Raw genomic sequence first — 16,344 nt, forward strand, 5'->3', positions numbered from 1 at the left:
CAAACTGTTGAAATTTACTTTAACAATTTTAATTGGTTTCAAACATCAAATGTGATATTAAGGTCTACTATTATTCAAATCATTCATTAAATAAACTAAATATTTCAGGATGTGGAATTCCATTATTTCTCAGGGATTCTGAAGGCTTAAACAACTGCTCCACTTTACCGTGTTTTTCCACTTTAAGTGTTAAAGCTTTCCTGTAGCTCACCTGGTAGAGTGATAAAGCTCTCTTGTGTCTCACCGGGTAGAGTGATAAAGCTTTCCTGTGCCTCACCTGGTAGAATGTTGAAGCTTTCCTGTGGCTCACCTGGTAGAGTGTTAAAGCTCTCCTGTGGCTCACCTGCTAGAGTGTTAAAGCTCTCCTGTGGCTCACCTGCTAGAGTGTTAAAGCTCTTCCTGTGGCTCACCTGCTAGTGTTGTAGCTCACCTGGTAGAGCTGGGTGCTACTAATACCAGGGTCGGGGGTTCAAGTCAGGTCAATTTGGATAAGAGCGTCTGCTATATCCTGTAAATGTGGTTGAAATTCTACGCTAGACCTTATTCAGTCATTTGTATCCCAGCGTCAGTTGTGACTAGTTCCCGTCCAACTCCCTGTGTCCCTTATCAACTCAGCATGTGTCCTTCAGAACTCCTTATGTAGGGTAACGAGGAAGGTTAAAGGTCAAGGCACATTTAAAACAATCCTCATCAACTAACAGTAGGCAGAGAAGTAAGGATCTCTGTTAGCTCAAAATGTGTTGAGGCTAATCAGGGTTCATACTGTCAGACTTTATACTTTATACATTGTGGTGCATTGTGGGAGACGCAGGCTTAAATAATCCTTGAGACTACACCTTCCATGCCTCACGGTTGTGTGGGGTTATCATCACAGAAAAGGCCTCAGCCGTGACACTGCTGGCAGAGATCTTCACACTTCCTGCCTTGTTTCCTACCACTGGCTATAGGACAGGATGGCAATATGCAGCATGCCCTGAAGAACAGGATTAAATTACATCACAGAGCTTCTAATCCCCACCCAACACACCACGAGCGCGCACACACACACACACACACACACACACACACACACATACGCACACGCACACACTGGCAGCAGAACTGAGAAGTGTCTAGGCTGTAATGAAGCCAGAGATGAAGGTTTTCCACTTCTGAGCGTGAGAAACCACCATATACAGCAAAAAGTACCTGCCTGATGCACCGTTGAAACCCGTTGAACCCCCCCCAATGGTCCCTAGCCCCCTCCCTCTCTGTCCAGTCACGGGGTCCAGAAGGTCCAGGGTCAGTGTTCTGACACACTGATAGGCGCAGCACTGCAGAAGGAGGTGGTCCTTGCAGCAGACTCAGGAGTCCAGGAAGAGAAACCAGATGGGATCCAGCCCCTCCCATACTGCTTTCATTTCACTGGCCAGGACTTGACTACACCCACTACACTTTTTGCATAAAATGTTACAGTATGACATAACTGTAGGGGGAGGGGAAAATGTGACTTTTAGACCAATGGAAGACCAACATGGGAGGAGCTGGACCAGGTCAGATTGAGCCCCTTGAATTCATGTTCCGCAGTGACCCCTAAGCCTGTCGTGACCCTTAGGGTTAACTCAGGCACGCCACACGGGGTGGAGTTCTGTGCAGGTGATCACAAGACACCTAAAAGTATTGTCATCAGGGCCCCTGTTGGTTTTACAGGAGGAGGTCTGCTTTGAGAATCATTTGTGCCCTACGTGAACTTTACACACGGCACTGCGAGTGATCACTACTGAAACGTGTGAGAAGCAACCGTGTTAGATTTTTACCATGCTCTGATGCCACTACCCTGTCTCCCTATCTTACTGAAAGAGAGAAGAAAAAAAGAAAGGAGAAGAGAGAGAGAGCGAAAGAGAGAGAGGAGGAGACAGTTAATATCTTACAGTTGCTGCGATTCAGGGTGTTTTCCACCCTGCTGGGATGAAGCTGCTTTCAAAGTCAATAACAATCAACTAATTACGCGGCGTGGGCATGAGCAGCAGTGGAACGGGGACGAGCCTGTGGGAGTCATGGCCGATGCTCCCCTCGCATGCAGAGGTGTTCCACAGGCCCTGGATGTGCCATGTGCTCCCACAACCTCGTGCGCTCGCTTCACGCTCAAACACACACACACACACACACACACACACACACACACACACAAGCCTTTTCTCAATTACGGATCGTGGTGGGAGGCCTGGCTGGGCTGGGCTCAATGCCACCCTGTGCTATTCATCTTAAATTAAACGACTTAATCAATGCTGAGAGAGTGCGGGGCAACATGGTGTACAACAGGTAATTACTCTTTCTCCTCTAGAGATGGACTCACACACACACACGAACACACTCGACGACAACAACAATAACAACAACACACCTCCAGCCCAGGGGTGTCGACTACTCTGGAAAACTATTTGCACCTGTGTGCTTATGTTTATACACACACACACACACACACACACACACACACACACACACTCGTGCACACACACTTGCGCTCACCGTGAAACCACTGGCATTTTATTGCCTGCCCAATAGATGGAGTGAGGGATAGTTGTAGAAGAAAAATGAGGATGTGATGGTGCGTTATTAGGGCAAATGAAAGAGCAGTCAGTAACGGCATAAACTCAGCAGCTGAAGACGTTTAGATTCACCAGCATATTTATCCAACATCACAACACTTGACCCATGTTCTCCGCAGCTGAAGAGTTTTCCTCGGCCAGAACAGAAACGTCTGATGCCTTCCGTGCATAAAAATCATGTAATGAGATTAGCTGAACTGTGCATCTCACTGCAGAATTCCGTTTATCGGAGAAGTTCGCCGCACTCACAGTGACATTTACCGAAAAACACACTATAAACCAGTAATATTCTCCAAGCTGAAAAACCTCCCCGATAGAGTGAAATTAATAAAATATGAGGCAGTACACAAACTACAACTAAGAAAAGACCTCTCCTGGGAGAGAGAGAGCTAGGGGGGGGGGGGGGGTTGATGCAGAGACATCATTGCTTGGGCAAAGCATTACCATACATTACGGCTCCTATCTGGCTTCCTCTAGCAATGGAGAGCGCTAGCAGTCACTACAGAACTGATCTGGAATCTGGGGTTAATCGAGAGCCAGTGAGAGCTTAGAAAAGCACGGGGCTCTCTTAGCGACTCAGGGTCAACCTGAAGCCAGTGCACTCCAGTTCTGGTGCTTTGGTACACCTGCGCTGCGCATGGTAGCGTTTCCCCTGCTCCCTGTTATGGCTCAAGCAATCAGCCAATTATCAGGCTTTAAATGGTTAATTAGCAAGGGAAAAAATCACAACAAGCAGTGGCTGCAATACCTGACGTGAAAACGCACAGGTGAACCGAAACTGAAAAGAGCTCATTTCTCATCCGCTTTTAAACGTACGGACCACGCGAAGAGAGGACAGACGTACGGACCACACGAAGAGAGGACGGACGTACAGACAACATGACACGGACTGAGCATGATGCTGCCTGCAAACAGAGAAAACCGCTCACAGTTCTGGACAGACAAACAACGCCATGGGCTCAGGAGAAGATCTGGGATCAGTACTCACATCTGATTAAAAGGTTCAGTACTCACATCTGAATTAAAAATCTGGGTTCAGTACTCTCATATGAATTAAAGGGTTCAGTACTCATGCCTAAATCAAAGAGCTTGGTTCAGTACTCACATCTGAATTAAAGCGAAGCTGACAGATGTTGCATGAAATAACTTGTTTTTTCTTCGGAGGGATGGAGACTCCAAATGTGTGGTTGATAACTGCTTTCTGGACGGGATCCATCTGGAAACAAGACAACAGAAGAACTGTCTTAGAAAGACCCGCACCAAAGCACTGAGCGGGAACAGAGGGTGAGAGAGAAGGCACAGAAAGAGAAATTGGAAAATTTAGGAGAAAGAGGGTGGAAAGAGAGAGAAAGAAAAAGAACAAAAGAAAGAAAAAGAGAGAAAAAGAAAAAAAAGTGCTTTGAGTAAATAAGCACCAGAAAGCCCAGAGTGTCTGGGACTCTAAACACATGAAATGTGCACGAGGAGAGGAAGCTCCGTGCGAGAGCGCCATGCGAGAGCGCCGTCGCTGTTTTCCCGCTGGAATCCGTGGCGGTGACCTGTGTGCAGGAGCATGAGCCCCTCCCAAAATCTATCCAACAGAAACAGATAGTCTGATTGTTTGGTGAACAAAGACAGGATGGGGGCAGAGCAAATGCACAGAGGAAACCTTTTTTTTTCAGGAGGTGAGCTCCATCGAACGCCACCACTGACTTCTCATTACCCCTCCTCTGACTGCAGCACAGATCAATATGAAATGGTGTGTGCTAGAATCAGTTTAGGGAAATGGTTATATAAAAATGGGTATGTGGTAGATAAAACAACAAACAGCCACTCAGCTCCAGCCCAACAAGCATAACACAAAACTTAAGCACAAACACCTTCAGTAGAAACGCCTTAACACAAACCTTCAGTACAAACACCTTAACACAAACCTTAAGCACAAACACCTTCAGCACAAACACCTCTAGTACAAACACCTTAACACAAACCTTAAGCACAAACAACTTCAATAAAAAAACCTTAACACAACCCTTCAGCACAAACACCTCTAGTACAAACACCTCTAGTACAAACACCTCTAGTACAAAAACCTTAACACAACCCTTCAGCACAAACACCTTAACACATTCAGCACAAACACCTTAACACAAACCTTAAGCACAAACACCTTCAGCACAAACACCTTCAGCACAAACACCTTCAGCACAAACACCTTTAGTATAAACACTAACACAAACCTTCAGAACAAATACCTTAACACAAACCTTCAGTACAAACACCTTAAGCACAAACACCTTAACACAAACCTTCAGCACACACTTTCAGCACAAACACCTTAACATAAACCTTCAGCACAAACACCTTCAGCACAAACACCTTAACACAAACCTTTAGCACAAACACCTTGACACTTCCAACACAAACACCTTCAGCACAAACACCTTCAGCACAAACACCTTCAGCACAAACTTATTATTATTTTATTAATGAATTTAAAAATTAAATTAAAACAAAACTGGCAAAATATGTGAGATGCATTGAGCTGTACACGTGTCTGAAGACAAGCATTTACAACATCTTCATTTATAAAACATATAAACGTTGCTCAAAGTTACGCATGACCTGTAAACACAAAGGCTGCTTTCGAGAAGCATCTCCAACTCATTTAACCTCGGCAGCCGTGGCCATTGCCGCGGTCGGGTCTGGAATCTTTCAGAGCACGTTCGACGACACTCAAGCACGATACATCTAATGCAGGCGAGGCACTCGCAGTGGATGAAAAAGAAGGAAAAAAAAAACAGAAAGAGGAAATCATTTCACGAGACAATGGCAGCACGTACCTGGAGCGGACGGAGAGCGCTCGCGAGAAACAGCAGGCACGCAAGTGACGGAGACGAAAGTCAAAAGAGACACAGAGAGAGAGAGAGAGAGAGAGAGAGAGAGAGAGAGAGAGAGAGAGAGAGCCTGTGACATGTGTTGCTTCTGTGGAGAGCAGAAGGTGTCTGCGCTCTTGGCAACACGTTGCTCCTCTCTCCCTCCGTCAAACACCCACACATCTCCACCCACACACACACACACACACACACACACTCAGCTTGCCTGCTGATCCTGGTGGCTCAGGCTGCTGATTAGCTCTGAATGGCTGATGAGCATTAGGTAAATAGGAGACAGCAACCCCTCCGTGCTGTGATGCTGGTTACACCATGCGAGCGTCAGCAACTCGATCCATTAAGAGCGCATTACCTTCCCACCACTGCTGCTGCTCGCACCAGCCGCTTGCACCCCTTAACTGATAAAGTCGCTTTTAATCGTACCGTAAGCAGAACCTCTCCTCGGGCAGCTGTGGAGCAAGCACTACTCACACTGGTGATTACAGCACACGGTCTGCAGGGGGCACTAACACTGTGCTCTGTGGCAGAGAGTTGTGTGTAGTGGCACGTGCAGCTCAGGACAGCGTGGGACAGCCGGTGTTTTGCAGCTCGTTCCACACAGTGTCCCAGGTGGTGTGGTCCATGTCTTTGCTCTGTTCTAGCTCCCAGCATGCTTGAGTCACGCAGTCAAGAAAAAGAAAACCAGCCACACATGTATGGGGCACTGGGGGGCGAGCAGTAATGTGGCCTGTCGGGAAACCACAGGGAGAGGTCAGGTGTAGAGGCAGGCACCCTAACCCTTCCCCACACCTTAATCTTACCCACACCCTAAGCTTCCCACACCCTACCCACACCCTAACCCTACCCACAACCCAACCCTACCCATACCCTAATCTTACCCACACCCTAACCTTCCCACACCCTAACCCTTCCCACACCCTAACCCTACCCACACCCTAACCTTACCCACACCCTAACCTTCCCACACCCTAACCCTTCCCACACCCTAACCCTACCCACAACCCAACCCTACCCATACCCTAATCTTACCCACACCCTAACCTTCCCACACCCTAACCCTTCCCACACCCTAACCCTACCCACACCCTAACCTTACCCACACCCTAACCTTCCCACACCCTAACCCTTCCCACACCCTAACCCTACCCACACCCTAACCATACCCTAACCTTACCCACACCCTAACCTTCCCCACACCCTAACCTTCCCCACACCCTAACCTTCCCACACCCTAACCCTTCCCACACCCTAACCCTACCCACACCCTAACCATACCCTAACCTTACCCACACCCTAACCTTCCCCACACCCTAACCTTCCCCACACCCTAACCTTCCCACACCCTAACCCTTCCCACACCCTAACCCTACCCATACCCTAATCTTACCCACACCCTAATCTTACCCACACCCTAACCCTACCCACGACCCAACCCTACCCATACCCTAACCTTACCCACACCCTAACCTTCCCCACACCCTAACCTTCCCACAACCCAACCCTACCCACACCCTAACCTTACCCACACTTAACCTTTGCCAGAATCAAATCATTTCTTAGAAAAAGTTATTTCCTCTCACTGGGACATCTGTAATGTCTTGTACCTTGGAACTGGCCAGTCAGCTCTCACACATACAGCTAGTATAGAAGCAGCTCTGTCTTCCTACAAAGGCTCCTGTACAGGGTAGGACACAAGAAAAAGTCTTATTGACAATGCTGTGAATGGACTGGGCTGTGCTCAGACTGCGCCCCTCCTCGACTGGGCCCCTCTCAGACTGGGCTCCTCCTCGACTGGGCCCCTCTCAGACTGGGCCCCTCTCAGACTGGGCCCCTCTTCGACTGGGCCCCTCTTCGACTGGGCCCCTCTTCGACTGGACTTCTCTTCGACTGCAGACACTCATGTGCCATACACTACTCCAGATCTCACCTAGCAGTTGCTCCAGACGCTGTCCGGATCCCAGCTCAAGCAGAGAGGGAGCAGGCATTTTTCATCTGCAGCACCGAGACTACGGAACAGTTTCCCTTCGGACCTCAGATGAGCCTCCTTTTTAAATGCCAGCTTAAAAGGGACTTTTATCCACTGGCTTTTGAAAACAGCTGAATGCATTATGTATAGATAAGCAGAGATGGTTGGACAGCTCTCGTATATTACGCAGTGATTTATGGGACTCAGGAACATAGTCTGTCAATTACACGTCTGTTTGTGCCTCATTTGGAGAGGTGGAGAAAGGTGTAAGGAATGTTTATCTGCTGAGGCTTATGTACTAAGCTTTGGTCAACAATGTATTTTACAAACAAAATGAACTTGAATAACGTTACTACAAATCACCCTCAAACTATAATTATCTGGAATTAACCATCTCTCTCAGACACATGCTCACACACGTGCTCTCTCTCGCTCTCACACACACACACACACACACACACACACACACGTGGATCTGCTACAGACAGCTAGGGTAAGTAGCTGTTTCATGGCCTCCAGTCTGAATGCGACAGACGCCTCAGCTCGAGCACACCGTGCTCAGGTACGGACTTCAGCCATCAGCGGAATACTTCATGACATTACCTTGCTGAGTAGAATCATGGGGCTCAGACAGAAAGAAAGAGAGAGAGAAAGACAGAAAGCAAAAGAGAGAGAGAGAGAGACAAACACACAGAGAAGAACTCTCCAATCTTCTCTGACTGCTGACACTAAGCGCTCACACTTCAGTTTAAACAATCACACACCTTCACATGTACTTTAGATGACACACACTCCCTCCTGAGTGTCGATTCTTTTACAAACAGAAAACAGCACTGGACTGGATATGTGAGACCCAATAAATGTGCTCTCTCTCCATTTCATCTCTCGCTCTTCCCAGTTTTCTCCATCACTTGGCTTTACTGGGAGCGCTTAGTCTGATGGGTAATGTAACCTGGTAACCAGCGTAACTGGGGAGTGGAGAACCGCGTTGTCCGTGGTTATGAGTGGTCTCCAGCCATAAGATGTCTCTGAAGGCACTGATTTTAGCCAGCGCAGCAAGTGTGTGCGTTCACATCCTTGCTCATCGCAGCACTCTGCTCCTCGGTAAAGCCATCAACAAGCGCTGAGGAACCGTGGCGGGTGACTCAAAGGTGGTAAGAGCATCAGATTCTCGCTCAGTACGTTCTTAGCAGAAGAAAGGAGCAGAGAAAAGGTGTGAGCCCACGCGGAGCCCCTTAATCCTCCTCTCCTCTTATTACTCCTTATTAGTCACATTCGCAAGCAGCCGGCGCAAATATGCTGATATAAAGTCTATTTTTCATTTTTCTTTATTTCTATTTACATTAGCACGTTGGGAAGGAGGGCCGGGCAGTGCACGCACGCGCACACACACACACACACACACACACACACACACACACACACACACACAAACACACAAACACACACACACACACATCTGCTCAAGGTGCTACAGAAAAAATTGCTCTCTGTCCAATCGTCAGCGGAGGCGCATGTCCAGTCGAGCACACGCCTTGTACTGCAAAAAAAATAAAAATAAATAAAAACTCCCAGTTTGATTTAAGAAAATATATAATTTAAGGGAAGAAAAAATCTGAAATTTCCAGTTCACATTTTTATTCACGTTCCAGTTCCTTCCAGTTAGTAAGGTGATTTTTTGCACTGTGCAGAGGCCCGCTTTAGGTCATAGTCTACCACAAAGACAAAGCATACTTCTATAAGCATATTCATTAAATATGGGTTACATAACATTCGATTACTTCTTGTTGCCGTGAAGCAGGTAATTTGAAAGTCAAAGAGAAAACGGGCATTAAGTAATGCGCGCTAACACTTACAGGGGAGAGATTCAGCAATGATTGAATGATGCCTTCAAGGCTCACAGCAAATTCTCCCAATCGCATGCATCAGTACCGCAATCATCGTTATTAACTTGGTTCGAAAAAAAAAAACAAAACAAAAAACAAAAAAACTTCAATTTGGTGGCGTAACAAAGGCCGTTTAATTAAGCTCGGTTCGCGGTGGGGTGATTGCGACTCGGAGCGTCGCTGGTCTGACAGCTAAGCGGCGATTATGACAGGGTCAGACGCGTTTGGGCATAGGGCTGCAGAGAAGGCAGTGAGCGTTAGCCAGGCTGACAGACGTCCCTGACTCAAGACGAGGTGTCCACTAAACTGCGATAAGGAGATAATGGGTCAGTGCCAGACAAAAACACACACAGAGAGAGAGAGAGAGAGAGAGAGAGAGAGAGAGAGAGAGAGAGAAAGAGAGAGAGAGAGAGAGAGAGAGAGAGAGAGAGAGAGAGAGAGAGAGAGAGAGAGAGAGAGAGAGAGAGAGAGAGAGAGAGAGAGAGAGAGAGAGAGAGAGAGAGAGAGAGAGAGAGAGAGAGAGAGAGAGAGAGAGAGAGAGAGAGAGAGAGAGAGAGAGAGAGAGAGGAGAGAGAGAGAGAGAGAGAGAGAGGATTTCAACAGAGTTCCAGTAATTGACAAAGAGAACCAGAGAGAGAATGAGAGTGAGGCAGAGAGTTACAGACAAAGTGAGAGAGAGCAGGAGAGAATGAGAAAAAAGGCACTGACTTCTAAACACCTTTCATTCAGTCACTGTCTGGAACTGGAACAGTACGACAGCACTAACACGGGGAATTAATCACCCGCTACATCACAACACGCTCTCTGCCAAAACTCCTGGCTGTGTGGCCGCTGTTCGAGTCCCAAGGAGGTAGCCTTTTAAATACCGCTTCCTTCCGAAGCTGCTCGGGTGCATTTAAAGCCAAATGACTGTCGCTGTGGCCTTCATCTCACCAGGGAGGAACTGGAACCTCCTCAGCATTTCCACAACGACGCCCTTGAGTCATGACGCGTGTGTCTTAAAACCAACAACTCTGGCAGACCAGAGAGAAAAACAGGAGTGTGAATCACACACAGCTGGCAGAAAGTCAGACCTGTGCAGCACTGGTCTGCTTCTGGAGAGTTTCCCGCCACTTCCAAACACACCTATGTGAAGGCAGTGGACCCTAATGAACCACTGAAGAACTGCAGTGAGATATGTTTACCTTTCATAAGCCCATAATCTAACTCACCTTTATGAGAAGATTATTGAGAAAAATGCATTAAGAACACAATGTGTAAACCGCCATTATGGCAACAGGAAGCTGAAGATGCTGGCAAAGATTTCACACACTTTTTTAACGAATAAATATTGCATGCTGGTTTCTGAGCTGGTTGGTGGAAGCTACAACCAGTCCAAACACCTTTATCTTAACCCAGTGAAACTGGAATAATGAGAGGAAGAGAGGGGTTGTGCTGGACTGGTCAGCCTTAAAGAAGACCCAACCTGTGCGTGTCGGACCTTTTTCAGATCAGTTCTGGCTCTGTCCTGTCCCATCACAGCGCCCTGCTGTCGGCTCTGGAGAGATAAAAGCACAAATCGATTTCGTTCCCTCTCATTTGGGGGAGGGGGGATGGAGTGGAGGGGCGGGGGGGAGCTGGGATCGATACCTGAAGGGTGACACGTCTGGCTTTCCATCAAACGTACACACAAACAGAACGCACGGACACACTCGGGCATGCGCGGCTGCACACAGACACACACACTCTTCACTGCACTGCTGTCAACTGTGCTGATATCCCAATGTTTCCCATACAGACCCAGCTCGTGCCCTACTTAAGCAACCAGCAACTGAACAAAATGACCAACTCCCTCCTAACGGTCCGCCATAGAGTACAGACCTCAGCCTGCATGCTCCATTTACACTCACAATTTTACAAATATTTCCAATACACTGAGCAGGTAGGAATGAGAGCGTGGTGACACAAAGAGACAGAGAGACAGACAGACAGAGAGACAGACAGAGAGAAAGACAAAGAGATGGGGCAGATGAATACGTGTAGTTTACCCTGCTGGGCTGGATGAATACGTGTAGTTTAACCTGCTGAGGACGGATAAATACATGGTTTACTGTGCTGAGGGCGGATGAATACATGGTTTACTGTGCTGAGGGCGGATGAATATGTGTAGTTTAACCTGCTGAGGACGGATAAATACATGGTTTACTGTGCTGAGGGCGGATGAATATGTGTAGTTTACCGTGCGAAGGACGGATGAATACGTGTAGTTTAACCTGCTGAGGACGGATAAATACATGGTTTACTGTGCTGAGGGCGGATGAATATGTGTAGTTTACCGTGCGAAGGACGGATGAATACGTGTAGTTTACCGTACCGTGCTGAGGTCGGATGAATACGTGTAGTTTACCGTGCTGGGGGCGGATGAATACGTGTAGTTTACCGTGCTGGGGGCGGATGAATATGTGTAGTTTACCGTGCTGGGGGCGGATGAATACGTGTAGTTTACCGTGCTGGGGGCGGATGAATACGTGTAGTTTACTGTGCTAGGGGCGGATGAATACGTGTGGCTGGGCTTACCGTGCTGAAATTGGCGAAGAGGCCAACAGGCGTGGAGCTGTCCACTGGAAATGGCATGAAGGGCTTCATGTCCAGGCTGGACTGCATCATCAGTGGAGGGGTACGCACTAACGAAGGGAGTGAGGTGTTATGACCGGAACTTCCTGTGCAGTGTGTGTGAGAGACAGAGAGAAAGAGAGAGTGACAGAGAGAACAAAGGGATTGAGAGGAAGAAGAAAAGAGAAAAAATGATGAAACATTATATTCTTCACAAAAAAAAGGCTCTCTCTCTCTGACACACACACACACACACAGTCATGTATATTTAACCGATAGAGTCTCCAAGAGAAATAAGAACAGTGGGACAAGAGGCAGGCAGCAGTCAATGGAACGTTACTCATCATCTTCCTCAGATGAAGCCCAATGATTAAAAAATGAAAGCAGAGAGACAGAGAGAGCGAGAGAGAAACAGACAGGGACACTCATACCAATACAAGACAAAAATCTATTTCTAGTCAACCTGTGATTGGGCCGCTGGGCTTTCTGTTCCACCATGTTCGCTGGTCTCCTGAGCGTAATCACATCACACGCCTTCTCGCGACACCATGACCAATTAGACAGGGCGGCGCGGTGACAGGTACCGTCTTACGGATGCTATAAAAAGAATCCATTCTATCCCAACAGCCTGAGTGCACCATGGGGAAGTACAGGAACGTGTGGAACCACAGGAAACGCTTAACCACCGCTAACTATTACCATGTTTTCTCCTTCAGAGAATCTAAAGGAAGGTTCTCTACACCAAGACGTAACAAAACACACTTGACTGAGTCGTAGACCTGAACAGATCACAACACACGTGATCTGTTCAGGTCTATGACTCAGTCAAAACACACATGATCTGTTCAGGTCTATGACTCAGTCAAAACACACGTGATATGTTCAGGTCTATGACTCAGTCAAAACACACGTGATATGTTCAGGTCTATGACTCAGTCAAAACACACGTGATATGTTCAGGTCTATGACTCAGTCAAAACACACATGATCTGTTCAGGTCTGAGTCAGTCAAAACACACGCGATTTGCAGGCATTGTACACACATACTGAGACCTTTACACCCCCCAACCTGGATTTGGCACTGGTGGTGAAAAGCATAACGAATTATTGAAAATCAATAACTCATGGCCGTCAGACAGCTACACACTGAGAATCTCAGGCGGGAAGCTCATTTAGTAACATTAACCTTGCCTGTTATAATAATAATAATAATAATAATTGTTATTATTATTATAACTACTACGTCTTTTGAGATAAAAATGTGTTGTTTTCCCAGGATGCAGTGTTCAACATCTAAGCTCATACACATATTAGGGTGAACATGTTCTAGAGAGAAGTTCTCACTACACACTATACACAGTATGACCTATTAAAAAAAGGTGTAAATGTGTAAAAAAAAAAAAAAAAAAAAAATTAAAAATGGTGTAAAAAAAGTTCTAATGTGCAAGACCCAACAACAATGCAGAGAGAGAGAGAAGGAGGAGATGGGAAGAAGATGCTATAAATACAAGGGAAAAGTTATAAATATGCAAATATATACGCAGGGCAACAATATGCAAAGCTGGGTCCATAGAATCTGTATCTATAGTGCAGAGTGTAATGGCGAATGCTGTGATGTAATATATATGAAATCGCTATGGAGATCAGAGATGTTGTGACTGAGAAGCCCAAAAGATATCCTGGAACCTGTTTACGTGAGCAGGAGGAAGATGAGATCACTTCCCATAATCCTCTGGGCTGCGAGTGGTTAGTGCAGAATGACCCGAGTGTCTGTGGGATCAAGCCAAACTTCCTGTCCTGAGGTGTCTGACATGGTAGACCCATCATAGCTTTTTCACCACTAACAGGCTGATTTGTCCCCTGTGATGTGGACAGCAAGACATATGTAGTCATCAACTGTCTCCATGGCGACAGTCATTTCTTCAGCTGAGGCTGTTGTCGTGGTACCACTGTGACACACCAGTACCCTCCTCGCTGTGACGATGCTTGTAACAGTGGTGTCAATGGCAAATTCAATGGAGAGGTTTGTTGTATTTGTCAACACAGTCACAGGTGTGCAGAGAGTAGAGAAGGGATCGACATGTCCATGGGGAGGCCCTGTGTAGCCCCTCCAGAGGCCCTGGGGAGGCCCTGTGTAGCCCCTCCAGAGGCCCTGGGGAGGCCCTGTGTAGCCCCTGTGTTGAGATTGAGAGATGGGGAAACGCCACGAGTCTGAAGACCCAGCTGAACTTTGACCCCGATCTCTGAGCTCACTGTCCGGCGAGGGCACTCGAGTACTCGACGCTGAGCCACAGTCCACAAACAGCACTCTCACGCAGGTGTTTCTCCTGTCAGATGGGCGAGTACTGTGTGCAATGCAGTGGAAGTTGCATCAGCCGTAGATCTATTTTGACAGCAGTAGAGTCAGTGCTGCAGGAGTCGTGGAGCAGATCATTTCTTTGATATGTCTCTTGGAGCCCTTAGCGACGAGGGTGGCTAGTGCAATAGAATTCCGGTCCCTTAAACAGGTTGCCTAATTACGCTTGGTCACGAGAACAGTGATTGGTTGTTTGAAGCAGGCAGAAACAGTGGACGAGGCGGAAGATTAATTACAAACGTCTGTAAACACACCTGTGTCAAGTTTGCCCCTCCCTGGCATTGCGGTTCCCATGGCAACGCTATCATGTTTGTTTACTTCGTTTTGTTTCCTCGTGCTTCCTTGTGTCGGTTTCTTTTGGTTCCGTCCTTGGTTAGTATATCTGTTTGTTATTGCAATCACCTGTAGCTTGTTAGCCCCCATTAGTCTCAGTATTTAAACCCCGTGTGTTCAGTTTGTCTTTGCAAAGTATCATCAACTCTTGTTACGTTTCTGAGCCGTTAGTTACCGCGTGTGTGTGTGTGTGTGTTTCTCCTGGTATTTCGGATCTCTGCATATCTTTGGATTACCCTCTTTGCCTGTTCCCTGTCTGTTCTGGTTTGCCTCGTTGACTGCTTTGAGGATCACGACGTTTGCATGTTTATTGGATTACGTTTAAGGATGACCCCTGTTCTCTCATATTCTGCATGCACCCTACTGCATCAACTCCATCCCCAAACCAGTGGCTCGGTGGGGGTCAACTCAACTGAAGCCAGGGCGTGTCTCGCATGGAGACCAATAAAGTGCCTGTAGTGGGGTGCCATCCACTTCCAAACAGGTGTAGCACACCTTAACGTCGTCTGAGAGAGACCAGAGGCAGATCCGGCCGCACCACCAGATTCAATTTTTTAAAATAACCTGCAAGTCGAGTCGTCGCCATCATGTGTTCCATGGCGAAATGTGGCGAGTGTGACGTTCTGCGTCATCAAGGCTGTCTGATGCATTGATGCAGGAATCGCAGTCTTTAGACTCACACGGGCCAGCGAGTCCCAGGGGCTTGGCATCCTCCACGCACCCAAGCAACCGCAGGGTGGAGCAGACTTATTTTAGCACTATTCACTGGGCTTAATGAGAACAGTGTGAAGTGAGCAGTCAAGACGTGTTCTGCTGGCGTCAGAAGTCAGAGCAGCGATTTGTAGCTCAGGAGCAAGACCAAGGAAAAGGGGGGAGGCGGACACAAAGAACAAATTCACAGAGCGCCTGTTCTGTTCCAGCGTAATGGATGATATTACTGGTTTCGCATGAGACGAAACAGCAGCAAGATTTTCCGAGCCTTATGAAACAGTGAGAGATGAGAGAAATGCCGGCCAATAGAAACTGTCGGCATCGTTCAGGAAGGAGACCCCTGGAACACAAGCTACAGGGCTGCGCACACGGCCGGCTCTCCGGGTGCTGTGCCGCTAAAACCAGAGAAATAAATTCCTCCTTTCCTCAAACCATCTTCTCCTCCTGGGTTCCCGATTCTCTCGATTCAGGTCACTGTCTGCTTGGACTGGCTGCTTTTAGACAGCGGATCAAAAAATGACAAGTGTAGGAGTAATGCTGATGATGACAGCAATAACAAAGTGTCTCGCCTCTCGACAACAAACACTTTTATTTATGCTTCTCGTTTTCGTGTTGTGCGTCAGCTCCGATGCTGCCATGAGTGTTACACGCAGGGCCACAGCCACCAGAGACACGCAGAGGACGTGGGGAGGACCGTGGTCAAGGTGAATCATTAACCAACCAATGCCAAGATGGAATGTGTGTTTATGATGGAGAGAGAGAGAGAGTGAGTGTACTATGCTTCAGTAATTACAGGTCCACTTTGCATAGTTTGCTACTCTGAAAGAGTGTCTGTCTGCTAAAGGTGTCTATACACACGTGCGCACACAGACACTCACACGCACACACAAATGCACTCACACACACACACACGTTATTACCTCACAGGCAGAAGAGTGATGATTCTCCGACACATGGGGCATGTCAGAATGCGACTCAGAGAGCTCCTACAGTATTTCCTCATGAGTGTGTTTACCCAGCACACCACGGCCTTCAGGAA

The 16,344-nt window shown here is 47.4% G+C and overlaps 1 protein-coding gene across 4 annotated transcripts in view; it reads right to left on the bottom strand.

Moving 5' to 3' along the window:
- The window catches only part of znf385b (zinc finger protein 385B), an 88,930-nt gene that overhangs the window by 12,236 nt on the left and 60,350 nt on the right, over positions 1-16,344 (bottom strand). For all 4 annotated transcript variants that reach the window (XM_035520127.2, XM_035520126.2, XM_081713312.1 and 1 more), the window contains exons 3-4: positions 11,870-12,012; positions 3,694-3,804 (exon numbers count right to left, since the gene is read on the bottom strand). In XM_035520127.2, coding sequence (XP_035376020.1) covers positions 3,694-3,804; positions 11,870-12,012 — 254 coding nt within the window. The remainder of the gene's footprint in view (positions 1-3,693; positions 3,805-11,869; positions 12,013-16,344) is intronic.

The sequence above is a fragment of the Electrophorus electricus genome, chromosome 4 (genome assembly GCF_041902795.1).
Source record: "Electrophorus electricus isolate QZ-2024a chromosome 4, ASM4190279v1, whole genome shotgun sequence".
NCBI lineage: Eukaryota > Metazoa > Chordata > Actinopteri > Gymnotiformes > Gymnotidae > Electrophorus > Electrophorus electricus.